The sequence below is a fragment of the Nanorana parkeri genome, unplaced genomic scaffold, assembly GCF_000935625.1.
Source record: "Nanorana parkeri isolate BGI_ZX_2015 unplaced genomic scaffold, ASM93562v1 scaffold210, whole genome shotgun sequence".
In the NCBI taxonomy this organism is placed as follows: Eukaryota; Metazoa; Chordata; class Amphibia; order Anura; family Dicroglossidae; genus Nanorana; species Nanorana parkeri.
Window position 1 is genome coordinate 1124361 of NW_017306478.1, and position 18703 is coordinate 1143063.

At 43.6% G+C, this 18703-nt stretch overlaps 1 protein-coding gene across 2 annotated transcripts in view; it reads right to left on the reverse strand.

The window, feature by feature from the left end:
• DYM (dymeclin) overlaps positions 1-18703 on the reverse strand; it is a 300965-nt gene that overhangs the window by 154495 nt on the left and 127767 nt on the right. For both annotated transcript variants that reach the window (XM_018555737.1, XM_018555736.1), the window contains exons 9-13: positions 16449-16631; positions 15543-15721; positions 13334-13459; positions 6058-6171; positions 1742-1836 (exon numbers count right to left, since the gene is read on the reverse strand). In XM_018555737.1, the coding sequence (XP_018411239.1) occupies positions 1742-1836; positions 6058-6171; positions 13334-13459; positions 15543-15721; positions 16449-16631 (697 nt within the window). The remainder of the gene's footprint in view (positions 1-1741; positions 1837-6057; positions 6172-13333; positions 13460-15542; positions 15722-16448; positions 16632-18703) is intronic.

Sequence of the window (18703 nt, forward strand, 5' to 3'; positions counted from 1 at the left end):
GCCAGAGGAGGCACAAAGGGGAATACTATAAAGTGTTTCTTGAATGACAGCTCCGACTCTGCTAGGACTGATTACATCACATCCAAGATGGCGGCACCCAGCAGCGCATTTAGCGCTTTTGAATGTATACAAAAAGGTAAATTACATGCATTATACACACATCAAAAGACAACTATGGCCAAACCTTTTTTGGCCATAGTTCTTTACTAATGTATTCCACTAACCCAAAACTCAGCATATAGCTCCAGAGCGCTGCTGCGGCCAGGAGGGATCCTGACAATATTGTCAGGATCCACTCCACTACCTGATTGACAGCTGGCTCTGACTCGCTAGAGCCAAAGCTAGCTGTTCCTGTCCCCTGCGGGGAGTGGTGACTGACAGTCACCGTTCTCTGCAGGGAGAAGATCGTGATCAGCGGTTTGTGATCGCTCACTTCTCAATCTATAGAACCAACGTAAGACAGCTGCATTGTCACATGTCAGTTCTAGCTATTGGGATGAGTAGATTTCACTCCCCCCATAATTGTTCTTTAAATGCACATATAATCTTATGGGAAGATTTGGGGTAAAATAAATGGTCTGAAAACAGGGTCTCTATAAAAACTGTGTATAGCCAAACCTTTTATAAGCCCCTGTATCCAAAATGGTTTTGGATACAGCTCTGAGAGGTGAGATACTCTGCCAAGTTTTTATTGTCAGCCGTGTCCCAGCCGGGAAGATTCACCCTCTATGTGTGATGGGAGTGATAGGAAATTCAAAATGTAACTGTTGTCAACAAAACAGGAGGCGAGGGGGACGTTTCCAATGGGAACACCTGTTACAATGCTGGTTGAATGTTGGGCCCTTTTTGCAGGCTGACCTGCTGTTTACAGAGCTCAATAACACAAACTCATGACTGAATCAGTCAAAGAAGTGAACCCTCCTCTTCCTGCCTGCTATGCTCAGATGGGACCCAGCGAAACCCGTGTCATGAATGCACCTTGTAATTCAATACACATAAAATATTTTAATCACAGAAGTATTGGGACCACCAGATTTACGCCAAAAAAGAAACCTCTACCAATTGGAACTGACCAGATCATGAGTCATTTGTTAAGTGAGCAGGTGCTATTGGTAACACCACTATTTCTCTTTGGGTAAACTTTTTAAGAAGAACCTCAACTTAGTTTAAAATAGTCCAATCCAAGCTAGACTCCAGCCTGACTTTTATTCTCAGACTTGAAGCAAGTCTTCTCCTGTGTTGAAACTAATTACCCCCCATTCCCTGCAAACTTGAATCTCCACAATACAACCCTTTGATGCTGCAGCAGCTATGTTGAGCATGCCTTCATTTCCTCCCTGAACGACTTTAATCATCAACATTAATCCCCTCTCCTCCTGATCTGTGCTGTTGCCCCCCGCGCTCCTAACAGCTATTATCAATAATTGTGTTCCCCAGTACTATATGAAAGAACACATCCCTGACATCCCTTTAAATCTGCATGCTTCTTGGGTGGAGCAGACTTTAGCTGATCAGATTTTTCAGTACAAATAAAGCAATTGATCAGTAGATTGCACAGATAAAGAGGAGCGGGCACATCTAAAGGGATGCCAGACATGTGCTCTTTAAAACAATGCTCTGACTCTTGCAGGAGGATTTGAGGCAGGGTTCTGTGACGTTTACAAATGCCTGGTCGGCTCCTCCCTCCTCATTTCCTTTTTAATAATTCTACCTAAGATGATTCATTGGGTCTCACAGTTACCTGATGATCCTCTGCGCGGCATACTGGTGGAGGGAGCGGAACTGAGCGGACATGTTGGCCAGAGCCGCCAAGCAGTTGGTGTGAAGGTACTTGTCCTGCAAGGTGAATGATATAACTTTATTATTCATAGTGAACACACAACACACAAGTACAGTCTATCTCTGTTACCTCACAGAACATGATCAGCTTTGCTGAAGCAGACAACTCACTACCAATACATACACAAGCAACAAAACAAACTTTTAATTAGAATACTGTCTGTTAAAGTGAAACTGCATCTTCGGTGCATGTACACTTATATCGTTGTGTACGCAGTGTGTGGAGATCTCTAAAGTTTTATTCAGTGTTTTTGGGGGGGTCTCACTAAAGTATATGTAAACCCAATGACAAAAATAGCCCATTTTTAAATGAGCCGCAATTATTTAAATAATACCTGGTAATGCTGCCACATGCCGCGTTTCCCCCAAAAAAGGACCTACCCCGAAAGTAAGACCTAGCACTATTTTTCAAGATTCCTGTAATATAAGACCTACCCCGAAAATAAGACCTAGTTTGCACGTAGCATGTACTATACCGCGCTGTCCACGGTCTAATGTCCCCACTGCTGCACCGCTGTCCCTGATGGCAGAGGAAGCTGTAGAAAGCGAGGCTGCGGCAGCGGAGGGAGCAGAGCCGCATTAACCGCTACTTCGTCTATAGCGCCGGTTACTGTGACAGGCGGAGTGATACCAGATGCACTCCGCCTGTGAAAGAATGGAATCTGCTTTACCGATACTGACCAGCAGGAAAATAACGAGAGCAACAATATTATTCTCATTCTTACCATACCATCAAAGACTGGTAGAAAGACTGGAGGAGCTTTTAAACTAGATAATGGGGGGGAGGGAATAAAAATACTAAATTTAAGTTATAATAACCCTACAATAAAATCAAATAATAAAGAGGAAATTATTAGGTCAGTAAATAAAAGACAGTGAACATCGTCAATGTTAAGCCTGATGAAGGGACCATGCGTGGCCCCGAAAACACTTGTTTTTACTTGACATGGTTCTTATTAAATGAACACATGGTTATCCTGAAAGGACTTTTGGTGTGCTGGTGACATTTCTTCAATTGATCCGTTCAACATCCCGCTCCCCCCCAACACCCCACATTTATGTGCCTTTTAACATGCAAAAACGCAAGGGAAAAATGCATGTTTTCCCGGCCACGTTTGGGGTGCCATTAGCTGGTAATGGCACAGCAAGCATGCATTTTTGTACGCATTTGACACAAGTTCACGAAATGCTCAGGTGTGGATGGGGACTTAGGGTTTCAATCTACTTTTAACAGCTAAGTTGCAGTTAATAGATATTTAATTATTTTCTTTATAGTAAAGGAACTGAGATGCACAAAAGTGCGTGCAAAGAGACAGAGGAGGGAATTGATCAAAACTGGAGCAAACAAAATCTGGAGCAGCTGTGCATGGCAACCAATCCGCTTCTCTCTTCAGTTTGTTCAGTTAAGAACTGAAAATGAAAAAGAGAAGCTGATTGGTTGCCGTGCACAGCTGCTCCAGATTTTGTCTGCTCCAGTTTTGATAAATCCCCCGCAGAGTGCTTGGCTTGTGTTTCTTATCAACTGTATTCTATGGAATAGAAGCCAATGGGAAGATCAGAGGTCACAAAAACACACATTGACGCTCTGCGTCAGGGGTCAGAGACCTACGGCACGTGTGCCCACGCAGCCACATAATCTCCTTTTAGTGGCATCTGGAAGCACCGCTGCCATAGGCTGTTATTAACAGCTCACTGGGCTTCCTATCTACACCTATAGGCCACCCAAATCCCCGACAGCACTGACCTTCAGGTGCAGACTCCTCCCAGAACCAGTGTAGGCCAACTGGAGCCTGCGGATATCTGTGTACGGCACTAAGAAGTCTGCCCCTTCCCAATACCTGTTCTTTGTGGAATCGCCAGCTGCAGCAGCTATGCCTGTAAAACCCCTGCATTTCCAATCTGAGGTGTGAGGGGCAGACATTTAGGCTAATCTGAGGTGTGAAGACGCAGAAATTGGGGTTTATCTGAGGTGTGGAGGTGCAGGAGTTGGGGCTGATCTGAGGTATGAAGGTGCAGGAATTGAGGGTGATCTGAGGTATGAAGGTGCAGGAATTGAGGGTGATCTGAGGTATGAAGGTGCAGGAATTGGGGTTGATCTGAGGTATGAAGGTGCAAGAATTGGGGTGATCTGATGTGTGAAGGGTCAGGAATTGGGGTGATCTGAGGTGTGAAACTGCAGGAATTGGGGGTGGTCTGAGATGTGAAGGTGCATGAATTGGGGCTGATCTGAGGGGTGAAGGAGCAGGAATTGGGGCTGATCTGAGGCGTGAAGGAGCAGGAATTGGGGCTGATCTGAGGTGAGGTGTGGAAGCCGGGGCTGATCTGGTGTGAAGGTGCAGGAATTGGGGCTGATCTGAGGTGTGAAGGTGCAGGAATTGGGCTGATCTGAGAAGGTGAAGGTGCAGGAACTGGGTGTAATCTGAGGTGTGAAGGTGCAGGAATTGGGGTGATCTGAGGTGTGAAGGTGCAGGAATTGGGGTGATCTGAGGTGTGAAGGTGCAGGAATTGGGGTGATCTGAGGTGCAGGAATTGGGGATGGTCTGAGATGTGAAGGTGCAGGAATTGGGGTGATCTGAGGTGTGAAGGTGCAGGAATTGGGGTGATCTGAGGTGTGAAGGTGCAGGAATTGGGGTGATCTGAGGTGCAGGAATTGGGGATGGTCTGAGATGTGAAGGTGCAGGAATTGGGGTGATCTGAGGTATGACGGTTCAGGAATTGGGTCTAATCTGGTGTGAAGGTGCAGGAATTGGGGCTGATCTGAGGTATGAAGGTGAAAGAATTCTGAAGTCTGAGACATAGCAGAACTGGGCTATGAACAGCGACAGGGATCACACTAAAACTAAATCCAGTATATTTTTCAGTACACGTGAACCATAAATATGAACATGTTTTGGGTCGGCACAAGCTAGTAGAATAATCAATGAATATAATTTGCTATTGTCAGTACAACTATGAGTGCAAAACGTTAAAACAAGATATACGACTATGGCGTGCGGTTCGCTGGCACGCCAGTTGTCTAATGCTTGTAAACTGACACATAATGTGGAAAAGGTTGCTGACCCCCGGCTCTACGCGGTTCGTAGAAATTCTGCAGAAAAGCCTTGTCTCATATTTACCAACGGTCGGGGAACTACAAATGACCCCTCCGAGTATAATTTACTGGGCATAACCTTGTTACAGATTAGGTAATGTGGTCATATGGTAACTTGAGCTATTACAATTAATTTTCATTTGAGGAATTTAATCTGAAGCCTGGAATTGGGGGCTGAGGATTTTACTTTTAATTAAATATGTGCGGAAAGTTGATGTCACTCCGAATACTGACTCCAGCGAGATGTTGGCTGTGACTGCTGGCATCGCCCGAACTCCGAAACCTGAGCCTCTCGAAACGAGCAACCCGCATTAGTCATTGTGGAATATTTAGCACAACAACACGCATAAAACCCAAATCACCATCTCTTCATAAAACACACCGATGGCTGTGAAGTGCCGGGATCTGTTTGAAGGGAATGTATCGTTTTTGCAATTTATATGTTTAGATGTAAACACCCTAAATCTCCATGTGATCAGGCATTTTAGTTGTATATCTTACTCTACGATTACCTTTAAGTAGATCTAAAGCCTAACTGGAGGACATTTACTTTGCTGAAGCACCGTGCATCATAATCAACTGCCATCTTTTTCAATAAAACAACATTTTTGTTTTCACCTTATTTTGCAACTCAGTGCTGCTGATCTCCATCATCAGCTGCATATCATTGCTCCGGACCAGAGTCCTGATAATGAGAATGGTGGACCATGCCTGAGCAATGTGGGTCAGCACATCTGCTTGTAGTCTCCACAGTAACCCATGTGACAAGGTGGCAATGCAGGGAAACAACTGTAATACAGTGGTCACCATATAACAGGAAGTACCCTAAAAGGGATCTCTATGGCAGGATTATCTTAAAGAAAGCTGCACATTTAAAAAGATTTACACAAGTAACGAGAGAGCATGGAGGCGGCTTTCCGGCCAATCAGGAAGCTGGGTAGCGTGTAATGACGCGCTGCTCGGCTTCCTGATACTGGAAGTATCGGGCTAGGCATCGGAGCATTTGGGCGAGTACGAGTACTCGCTCAAATACTCGGCATCGGTGCATCCCTAGTTAGCACAATTTCTATATTCTATGTGCCTGGATATCTATTTCTATTACCTCAACTGAGATGCAACATACTCACCCTGGTGCGGGTCATGTTGTACTGGATGGTTCGGATCACTACTAAGATGAATAGGCTGCCCAGAGAGATCTCAGTCAGTACACGTTCAGAATACCAAGAGATGTTCTTTAGTATCTGCAAGTAAAAGACATCATCATCACGATTTGGAATCACATAAGAACAATGTATAGTTTATAACATACACATAGTAAGCTAGAACTGGACATATCACAATGGTGGAAACAACCATAACAAGAGTCAACTCCTGGCAAAAAAAAACCTAAACACATAATTTAGAAACTCAACTCGGCTGTCTAACCTCAAATAATTTGGAATTCTGTCCAGCCAGTGTTGTGATCATGTGAGACAGTACAGACAGATGCTGGATGTTTCTCCATACTAAATTCCAGTTAAGCAAGCCAACTTAGTCCAGGTCCCTGTTCTGGCCTCTGACTAGACAAACATGGTGCAGGTCATGTACCTAACAGGGGTTCCAACCCTTTCCTATTCTATCCAAACCTAGAGTAATAAGGGTCTGGATCACACGGGCTTCAGCTTGTATGAGAGCAGTATGTACATTGAGAATTTGGCAAGCTTCAAGCAGCTTTGTTTTTAAAAGAAGAAACAAACAAAACTTTATTTGCAGATTGCGGATGTTAGACATTAAAAGATCTTAAAGGGAGTGCTGACTGTGACATCAAACAAGCTGCTGGCACGCTTTCAGCAGGTTGAAGCTCACTGGAGCCTACTAAAGCCTGCCTGCAACATGTTTAATATGACAGTGAGACCATCTATTAAGATCTGTGCTTAACCACACCATCTGGAGCTGAATGGTGCTTTACAGGCTTCAACAAACGCAGTTGGAACCTTGGCAAAAGCTTTGCAAATGCCTACTGTACACACTGCTCTCATACAAGATAAAGCCCATGTGAACAAGGCCTAAAGCCTTCAACAAAGCTGAAGCCTATGTGAACTTGGCCTCAAGGCACAGAACTCTAAGGGCTTGTTCACACCATGTTCGGACCAGAACAGTTTTTGTCCGCACCTGAAAATCTGCGTTCTGTGGCAGGAGGGGGCATGGCGGTGCCATTAAAGTCAATGGAACCGCAGCCATGCCTCCCGCCCGCACCAGATTGCGTGGCCCAGCAATGCCTGCAGTCTGGTGTGATCGTAAAAAATGGTGCATGCACTATTTTTGTGATCGCACTGCGGACATTGCTGTTCCAAGCATTCTGATGCGGGCGATTGCACTGTGGGGTGGGAGGCGTTGCTGTGGTGCCATTGACTTAATTGTACCATCACTCTCCCTCCCCAGAATGCAGGGAGGCTTTCTCTATGCGATCCAATGTGTTCACACCGCTAACCATGCGGGAACCCACTGCTTTTGGTGTGAACAAGCACTAGAAGGCCATTTAAAGCCTACCAAAAAAAAAAAAACAGCACCGGAACGCAAAAACGCTCAAAAAACGCACTGCACCACTTTTGCAGAACTGCCCCAGATCTGGCCCAGACATGGGGTGAACAAGCCCTCAGGGTTCTTTCACACGTGTTGAGAATTTAATGAAAGAGCAATGCTGATTACTGCACCTATAGTGTTAACAAGGCATTCTGCATTTTCAAGGCATTAAGGAGGCATCAAAAACCCTTGCAAACTGCCCTGCAAATCACCGTAAGACCCCATTCACACTGAGCTACATCAAAAAAGCCTTTTCAGCCTTTTCAGCGCTGATTTGAGCCGAGGGATTTTGAAAGACCTTGAGCTACAGTGCACGTATCGTCACGCTACGTAGCGCTACTTTTGGCATGGACTTCGTAGCTGCTACATTGGGCTGTAGCCAATGAAAAGCGGTCTTGATGTGACATAATTCCTCTTCCTGTTTCCTGCTTATATTTCTGCGCAAAAGTGACACACTCTGTCCAATAAAAGGACTAAATTTGCTTTCATTACTGAGTGCTGGTGATTCCCTGCTTGTTCTGTGTCTGCACGGCGCCATCCGTGAACCAATATAACTGCGAGCACCATCTTTTCTTGTTTGGCCGGGACTGCTGTGAGGTGTGCGGAGGGCTCCCCCAACAACTTACTTCTGTAGCACGACATTGAGCTACACCATTGAAGTCTATGCGGCCAAATCGCACGAAATCCGCCGAAAAATAGGTCATGTTCAAGCGACAAGCTTGAGCTACAGGCGACATTGAGCTGTGAGATCTGAACCGCTCCATTGAAATGCATTGAACAAGTTACATTGAGTAGATGTTGAAGCGATTTTTGAGCTGAAATTGCGCTACGAATCGCACAGTGTGAATGGGGTCTAAAATATAAAACTTTACATGAAACACTGAGTAGATGTTCTGCATGAAAAAGATAAACCATACCAATTTCTAAATGGGGCTCAGACTCCAGGCAACCCTCAACTCTATACTAAACGTTATAAGTCAAGGGCTATAATAAGCTCACAGGTCATATTGTCCATGTGTATAAATGATAAATTTAGGAGGACCATGCAGACCTAAAATAATAATTTCCATTATTCTAAAACCTTTGTAGAAATAGCAAAGCCTTTCAGCGGAGTCATTAAAAAAAAAGAAATCTGGAATAAAGGGGAAGCCTAAAAGCACTTCACGCGTGGACAGTCAATGGGAAGAGTCCACTCAGGCAACAATGCGAGCACTCCATAAAGGACCTTTCTTTTTTGCAATCCAGAAAACATGGGGCCCAATGCATCCGTGACCATGCAATGAGGTGAGTAAAGGGGTGTTTTAGCTTCCTTTTTTTTTTTAATCAATCCCAGAGACTAACGGGGACTGGGGGTGTAAGAGTGTTGCTGGATATTGGCGCTAAAACAATAGGACACATGTAAACTGAAGACCCTTTTGTACTTTGTGAGCAATACATTTCATGAGTTAGCATAAGGCAATAAACATGACCCGATTCTCCCATCCAACATACCATGTCAAACAGACGCAGATCAATATTATGGAAAACACATGGCAGATTGATCTAAATGAAACCAGTAATTCCCGTCTAGCGCTTTTCACTCAGTAGTAAAAGATCTCACGGTAAATCCCGAACATAAAGACTGAATGACTTTAAAAAGGATCATATTTATTTATTGTTCTGAAACATGAGTGAATAAGATCCAGCAGAAAATGTTGGCCAACGTTGGAGCTGGAACGCTGCCCTCGCCTCTGGAGTCAAGATATCAAAACCGCAGGACACAAAGCTCAACACAGAGCAGAGAGGGAGGAGGACAGTATGTAAAGAGTATGAGCACTATGTAATCTACATGAATGTAGCTTTATGTGTTCACTGCCACAGCTTAAAGTGAAACTCGGCTGTGGCCACCATCTCATGTTTGTAGTAAGTAGGGCTACAGCGAACGATTATTTTCATAACCGATTAGTTGCACGATTATTTTTTCAATTGCATTAAAAAAAATCTCTCTCTCATATTGATGGAGAATAGTTGCCAACTATTCTCATAATCAATTAGTTGTTGCAGCCCTGATAGTAAACGCTCCACAGCATATGCAGCAAGCAAAGGATTCTGTATTCCTTTCCAGATTTACAAAATCACTGCAAGCAGGCAGGTTGGTGACCACATTTTTGTCCACTCATTTTTAAACTGCGTCACAGTGTCAGTTCAGACTCCTCTTCACTGGCATTCAGCTGCATGTGTGGAAGCAGTGTCCTCTCTGTAGCGGTCTGACACCCCCTGCTGAGGCCAGGTTCACATTTGTGCAATCCGTGACCGCACGGCAATCATGCACGAAACCGTGGGAATTGTGCGGTCACTGAGTCGCACACCACCGCCGAACGCGCTTGTTTTGCCATTATTTTCTAATGGCACCCCAGTCGCATCGGGCGGATCGCACCCTTTCCTGCTGTGATTCCTCCCATGCATTTGAACATGCAGCGCTTCCTGTGTCGCAAAAAAAGGTACATGTACCTTTTTTTTCAGCGATTGCTGCGTGGATGTAACCCAATTGAAATCAATGGGGCCGTGCGGCAACTGCTGTGTGCAACTACACACGTTTACGTCCCGGGATGGCCCAGGTCTGCACCAGCCTTGCATCACAGCTAGAGCAAGGCAATCTGTGTTTTAAAAAAAAATGCTGCGAAGTACTACTCATCTTGTCCAAACTTTGGCAATGTCCTCACTTTCTCCTCCGCCCTGTGTTACTGATATCTTCCAAGACGCATGACAGCTAGCATCATTCAACCCACTTACTGTGAGCCCAGGCTATCAAAAACAGAAGAGAGGCTTCTGGGCTACGCAGGGCCCCTTCCTCAGGGTACCATAGTGACTATGTTACTCTAAAAAAGGGACCCTGTGTGGCCCCAAAACATTGGATTATACAAGGAAGATAAGGAGGGACCCTTGACATAACTGAAATGGCGAGAAGACTGCTGGAAAAAAGGCATGTTTAGAGTTTAAAATAAAAAGGTGGGCTTCAGGGAGGGGAGGGATGTTGAAAGTTTAAAGGAGAACTATGAGGTGAGTGATTTTCACTCAGCCTCATAGTTCTAGCCGACCTGTGACAATGAAACTGTGACTGCAGTGAAACATGGAAGTGATCGAACACATATTAGCGCTCGCTCACTTCTCGATCCTGTCACTGCAGAGAGCCTGGACTGCATTCCCCTCTACGATCCTCCAGCGCTGACTGGCGGAACGGACGGGGGAGGGGGCGTGTACAGCTGGCTCTGCCTCTAGATAGGCAGAGCCAGCTGTCACTCACGCAGCTGGGCGGATCCAGACATAATTGGCGGGATCCGTTTAAGCTGCGGTGTCTCAGTATACCGTGAGCTGTAGCTCGCGGTATACTGAGCTTAGGGTGACGGGAGGACGCTAGTTTGTGTCCTCCCGTTACCCTTAGGAGAACTATGGGGAAAAGCCCTAACCCCATAGTTCTCCTTTAAGTTAAACTTTAAGTAGCCCATTGCAAAAATACAGCTTTCTCTGCAATACTCCTCTCCAGTGTTGTGCCCCACAGGCTCGGCTCTGTAACCTATAATCACTGCACTTCCGGGTTGAATAAAACCCAGAATCATTCAACTCACTTCCCAGGAGCTCAGGATGTCATGGACATACCTCCGGGGATGCATCATCCCGCCGGCTAAACAGACCAGTGCATACATGTCAGCAAGAAAAGAGGAAAAAACTGGAAAAAAGGGTGGTATACCAAAATATTGGAAATAAATGTATGGGTGGCTCACACAGGGCAAGAAGAGGATCAGGCGGGGCAGGCGTGGTAGAGAAGATGCCCAACCTGGAGCTGGACATTAAGTTACCATCTAACTTTTCATTTTAATACATGTTTTATTCCCAAACTACAATTTCGTGCCGCGGGAAACATTTACTTCTTTCCGACTTGCTAGCTAAATGCCCCAATTCAACAGAACTGAAATAATCATCTCCTGATGAAAAGCGAGATTTATTTCCCAAGCGGAGTGCTGATGCGTTGTGAGCCACACACGCTGGAAAAACAGAACATGGCAAAAACATCAAGACAAGGCTGGCATTTTGGGATTAAATGGCAGAAATTACATGGCAGGAAAAATAAAAATGAGCCAGGATCAATGAACGTGGAGAATTTATTATGTTGGTCCTGAGAACAGAGCTACAATGATTCAGTTTAGAGTACATGAAGTACTCTACTAACTGATCATATACTAACTGATCATATGAATGCCAGCATGAGCGGCCATTGTCTGATACAAGAATGCTCATGGCGATACCATTCACACTGCAGTGTGGTCGTGAATAGTGATTGGCTCGGACGTGTTCGCAGCTCCACGTGCCGAGCCCGCCAGGAAGCTGACCGCGCCGCAGCGCCAATCACAGGTACTGAGACATTATCCCGGTCCGCAGCTGCAGAGATCGGGAAATGTCTCCGCGCCTGTGATTGGCGCTGCGGTGCTGTCAGTGAGTAAATTGGACTCAATGGTGAGATCTCATTGAAGGATTTCCTAGTTGTGACCTTTGACAACACCATTATGATGCCAAGAAGAGGATTCTTACTCCTCCTACCACTTCTGTAATACACAGAATCCAGGTCTAAGAGGGAGACATCTTTATGATGGCTGCAGGAATGGGGGGGAGCTCAGAATTGAGGAACAGAGAACTCACTCAATGGGATCCCAAGATACAAGATGGGGATGTAGCCCAGCATTTCTCAACCTTCTTTCAGCCACAGCACCCTTTAAAAGTAAACAATCTTGAGGCACCCCAGTCTAAAACGTAAAACCTGTAATTGTGAAAAGAAAAAAAAGACGTGGGTCCCTCCAAAATCTATAATAGACCCTCATCCCACATAGGGGTCTGGTATGGATTTTAAGGGGGGACCCCTAACATGAACACAATCAGAGTGCCACCTTACATATCAGAGTCCCCTTTACAGCAAGAGCCACCTCATTTCACATTAGATTTCCCCCCTCTCACACTAGGAGACCATTTTCTTATCAGAAGTCCCTCTTCACCCCAGAGTCCCCTTTACAGCAAACCCCCTCATTTTACATCAGAGTATCCCCTCTCCCATTAGGAGACCCTCTTCATATCGGAAGTGCCCCTTCACCTCAGAGTTTCCCTCTTTTACATCACAGTCCTCCTCTTTCAAATCAGAGGCATAAAAATTGTTTGACTGCCTAAGCCTCAAGTCATATGAGCGAGCTTGTCACATTCTTCCTTTAGTGCCTTTGAACGGGACAGCCAGGGATAGGGAGAAAGGTGACGTAACATAACATATCACATAACCAGCACAGCCAGAAGATTGCGGGATGTGAGCACACAGAGATAGGATATGGTGAATCACAAAAGCATAGAAAACAGGAAGGGCAGGCTTTCTACACCAGCCATTCCCATCCACGCTTATGTGGAACCCTGGACTTCCCGCAGAGGTTCCTAGGGGTTTCTTGAACTGTTCACCTTCTATTTGATGGTGCCTGCAAAATTATGGGGCCAGTGCAACTTGGATGAGTTATGGGGGATGACACCAATTATCTTTTCAGCTGCCTTTCAGGTTGGCATACTGACCACCATTATAATGCCATTCTTCCCACTGCCAACCAATGTAACGTGAATTTTTCCCACTGACCCGCAACAAACTGTTTTTAGGCGCATTTTCAGGTTTCCTGAAGAATAAAAGATTGAGAAAGGCTGCTCTACACCAAAACCAGGCAACATGGCAACACATTGTATGGAACAGGTCATATTTGTCATGCAAGGCTCACTTATTACTTGGCATTTGAGTTAATTCCTGAAACAGGTCATCTCTTGCATCCTTAGGCAAAGTCTTACCACTTCATGAATGGAGCGATTGAAGCCATCATCTTCTGTCAAGATGAGAAGAATGATCAGCGCCATATACACGTGGTGGGAATTCCGCTCCTCGACACGGTACAAGATCTCCAGTATGGGAAGAACCTTCAAACACAACAGATACGTGTTATACAACAAGCCCATTTTCTTAACTCCCACCAAGTTGTCACACGTCATCTTCAGACGCTCATGCCCCCATTTCTGATCCCACCGGCTTTGTGCATGACTCGAAGGAGTAAAGTCGATCCCTGTGTACCTATCACTGCAATGGTAGCCACACACTTATCAATAGGATAATTTAATTGATCATTTGATGCAAATAATCATCAGAAAGGGGTCAATTGTTTCTGATCACTCCAATAAATATATGTATGTGTGCTGGAGATCATATCATAACAGAGTATAATTAAACAATCATTTTTGATGGATCATTTAATATGTAGACTGTGATTTCAACTGATATGTACAGTCAATTGTAAATGCGGAACAAGACCATGTTTAATGCATTGTTATATATGATAGCCGATGATGAACCACTTGTGTGTGATCACTCATACCCAGATTGATCCTTCCTCGCCTAAATTATCCTAACACAGTGCATGCTGCACAGTTTATATTAAAAACCCAACTCCATGTCTCTAAAAAAAAATTATTTTTTAATGTATGGCCTCGCAGATTTAAAAAAAAAAAAAGCAGCTTTGGCTGAAATACTCACCTCCTCTCCAGTACTTCGCCTGTAGACTCGTCTGCTCTGCAATACAGTGCCATCTTCTTTCAGGTTGAAAGAAACCAGCGCCATCCAATCCCCTCCCTGGGAACCCAGGCCATCATTATCACATCAGTCTGAGCTCACAATATTTTGGGACATTACGGCTATAACACAAATCACAGGAAGCACCTCCCACTACTGTCGAGGAGGAAGTAGAAGGCAGCAAAGTACCCATGACCATGAGGTCTGCTCACCATCAAGAACATTTCTGGATTGGGGGGGGTCACCCCATTGCAAAGGTAAGTTTTTGATTTTCCTTATTTAAAGAACTCCAGGTACATACAAAATGAACCCTTGCAGTGGGGCTACCTCCGCACTACAAAGGTTTAGGGCTTGGTTTAGCCTAGGGTCTAAAAGATATACTAACCCTATCCTCGATCACATGGGAGTGATCGCTCACCTCCCCCCCTTCACTCCCGCTGTGGAATATCCCTCAGTGGCCTCACTTCCAATGCAAGGGAATGGACATGACGACGTCACGGTTCCTTAGACCGTCAGAGCCCAGAGGAGAACAGGCTGCGGGGACCGGTAGGACTGAATATTGGGTGAGTAATTTTTTTTTTAATTTTAGACCCCAGATTTGTATTTCAAAAAATAAGCAGGAGGGCTTGATGAATGGGGCAGGCTTTACTAAGGGTGGAGTTGGGCTTTCATTTTCCCTCCGATTAGGACCATTCACATTGAGAAGTATAGTTTCCGACTTAGAGCTTAGCACCCTCCCATTTTTCACTGGTACCACATAATGCCTTTCTGAAAATAGAATTTTGAGACATAACCATAGTTTTCCTATTTGTTTTTTATTCCTTTATTCACTTAACAGACATTTCTTATTTTTTTCATGACAGAAGCAGTTTGCTTTAAATAGATTATGTAGAAAGTTTATATTGTAGCTAAACAGGATTACTTCTGAACATTGGTATTTTATCTTTGACTTTGCTTATTTTATGTGATATTGAGCTGCTGGGGTGTCAGAGGTCACCTGAAGTCTGACACTTGTGGACTGTCAGCAGTATGACCCCTACATATGGCACTCAGATGCACATTCAGATGGTAGAACAGCCATCAGCTGTCAGACTTCCGATGATCACTGTCCCTCTGACTACCTCTGCAATGTGGCAGGTCTCATATTTCTAACTGGACGGGTCCCTTAAAACGTCTGCCAACAGCATTACTCATAAGTCAATTGTCTTTTACAAAAGCTTATATGCATGTCATTTATTTACATGTTATTACAGGGTGGATCTAGAACAAGACTGCAACCAAAAGAGTTCAGAACTCCTGCTCTGTGTACTTGATTCAGGTCAGTGACTCAAAGTTTTGAAGCAAATAGATAATAAATGACAGCTAGCAACTGAAAGGGTTGTTCCACTTTTTTCTCTCAACGTGGGTTTTCCTTTACATATACAAACCAATACTTACAAGGCTCTCGATGTCTGTGCGGGACAGGATATAAGTGCGGACGTTGCAGTTCTGGTGTAGTAACGTGTACAGGAGGAGGGTGGCCTGGTCGGATGTCTGCTGATCGCAGAGGGCAGTGTACAGGCTGTTGAAATTGATCTGGAATGAGTGTAAGTTGGGGCTGGGTAGAGCAGAGCTGTCTGAAAAGAAAGATTGGGAATTTCTAAGACACATCAAAAGAGGTGCATTGATATAGAAGTCTCAAACTCATCTGTGAGTTGGCATTAGTCTTGATTTAAAAAAAAAAACACCTCACAAATGTTCCTAAATGGTCAAAACAATTTCAGGGGACACATCACCTTTGTCATACGGCACTACTTCACTTTATGTAAAAGTAGGCGACTGACTACTTCAGTGGATGTTTTCATGCAGAAACCTATAAAGGACTTTTAACTTACCAAAATTCTACAAGACAAATAGAAGTATTCCTTTAACATATTGCTAGAACGTTGTAAAAGGTTTAATCCACCTAAAACTTATATTTCCCTTTCTGGTGCATAATAAGGAGTTGAATTATCCTACTTAGCTAGGAACCCCAGGGTGAGATCTTCACGCAGCTGCCAAGCCTCTTACGAGGGGCCATGCTCTAAAGGGGCCATCACCTATCGATGATCGTTCGGAAATCGCCCACCAATGGTCTTTCGAACAATTGATCAATTGATGAGAACCCAACGATTTTTTGGGCCAGCTTTACTGCTTGGTTTTCCATGCCTCTTACAGTAAACAAAACATGAAGGGAGAAATATTAAACCAAGGTAAGCAGAGAATTGACCTCTGTGAAATCTTGACTTTGGAGTCCCCAGGCGATGGTTGGAAGCAGGTGAGAAATGTAAAAAAACAAGTAACATTTTGGCTGGGCCAACATACCTTGTGTATTCCTGAAGGAAGTGACAGCCTGGCGGAAAGGATTTGGACAGTCTGGTGCGTCAGTTAGGTTGGCAAGGATCAGAAGAAGTAGAAGACTTTGGTTAGCCAGCGGTGAAGACTGTTCTTGTTGGGGGGTTGGTTTGCTCCCCACACCTCCAAGTGTTAACACCGTCCACAATCCACCTGAAAGAACATCATGACCATATCAGTGAAATTGTACCTCAAACATTCCCTTTTGGGCTTTAAAAAATACATTATTAGAAAGAACAAGATATTCTAAAGTGACTGTAAAGCCATTTTCATGGGCACAAAAAGGAAACCAAAACAGTTCGGGGTCCAATTCTCAGTATTGCTAAACCCAAGAACAAAAATTTAATATAGTACAGCTTATCAGTTCTTCAATGTGGTGGTTAAATGTGTTTGTTTTTTTGTGCTTCAAACTAAGAACATTTTCTGCAAGTACAGAAAATAACTTGATCCTGCCAGAAACACTGGTTCCTTGTGACGTCCTGTGCACTGAACTGAAATCTCAATCAATATTGCCAGCCTACTCATCTAGAACACCTTCTCCATATGCAATGAAGGATGAGGAGAGGATGGGTGTTTGTAGTTCAAATCAGAAAAGCAACCTAGGGTGACAATCCTGTTTCTCAATAGATACAGTACAGTGAATAAGTGTTGTCATCCTAGGACAAAAGTGTGTTACTGGAAGGAAAACCAATTGAAATTGAAGAAACGGAGAAACCAGGAGAGAGGGATACCGCTGTACAAGGTAAGATATGACCATAAAATGAGACTGCTGACAAATGATCATGGCTATGGGGATGACTCTCACATAATGTTACAGAGACTGGGCAATCTGTTCAATAGTTCTTTATGGGTATCCTTCAGGAATCCTGTATCTTGGTGGCGATCCATTGGTAATGACTGACATGTATTTTGTTTTGGCTAACATTCACAACCTTTAAGTATTTCACCCTCTTGATGAAGCATAGACTGCCAAACATGTCGAGGACTTGACCCTTACACATATTCCTATGAATAAGCTACATAATTACCATCATGTCTAGAATTGTATTGTAATGTAAACTGTTGGCGCTATAAAAAATCCTGAATAATAATAATAAAAAACTAAGTGTATATATTATATGTGTTGATGTAATAGGCCCAGGAGGCATCACTTAAAGGGATCATGTTGTGAATCTCAGATTGGGAAGTAAACATTGTTTTAAATCATTTTATGGATCTTTTAATGAATTTAATAAAGTGACGGATGTTTAAAAGACTAAACTGTGGTTTACCAACACTACAAAAAGTCTGACTAATACTTTTTTGTCATTCTAACAGTTGATATTTCAGAAAAAAAAGCCCTAAAAAAGGGAAACTGGTGCAGCTGCCACATCAAAGGCCTGTTCCTGGGTTTAGATACACTTAATATTTTGGATGATCATTTTAATATTCAGACATTTTTTTTTGCACTGCACAAAAACAACCCGACAAGAGGTTGCAATTGCTTTTTTTTTTACAAAATATTTATTTATTAATTTTCAAGTTACTTCACACATATACTATACATTAAAATCTTACGAACAATTCCTTATTGCTCCACTTAAAAAAAAAAAAACAACATTCTACATTCATACATAGATAATGATTAATCCAACTCTATGATTATAGGACAATACACTTTCCTTACCCTTCACCTCCCTCCTCCCTTACCATCCCCTCCACAAGAATAAAAGTAATCAGAATTTAAGTTCTCAGTTCTTAGTAGATTATCTCTAGGGATATGTCTACTCCATCATCGATCTAGTGTATTCTCCATCTCTCCTCAAATCTTATATAGGTGTCATATAATCGGGCCGTAAGCTCCTCCAATCGCATAATATTATTCATTTCTGCTACCCACTCTACCATCTGGGGAACCTTTGTTGACTTCCAATACCTTGGTATTACTGCCCTTGCTGCTGCCAAAATTGGACCTATTAAACAGTTTCTCATAACTGAGGTTGGGGTATTATTTAATGATAACAGTGCGACCTCTGGCGTATCTAACGTGTTTATACCAGTTAACTGTTGGGCTATCTTCATAATCGATCTCCAATATATTTTTAACAACCGACATGACCACCATATGTGCAACATCGTCCCATCTTCCTCTTTACGTCTCCAACATATCTTAGAATTCTGAACACTTATCTTATGTAATATTGTTGGGCATCTAGTTAATATTTTAAAATTTAATTTCTGTATCA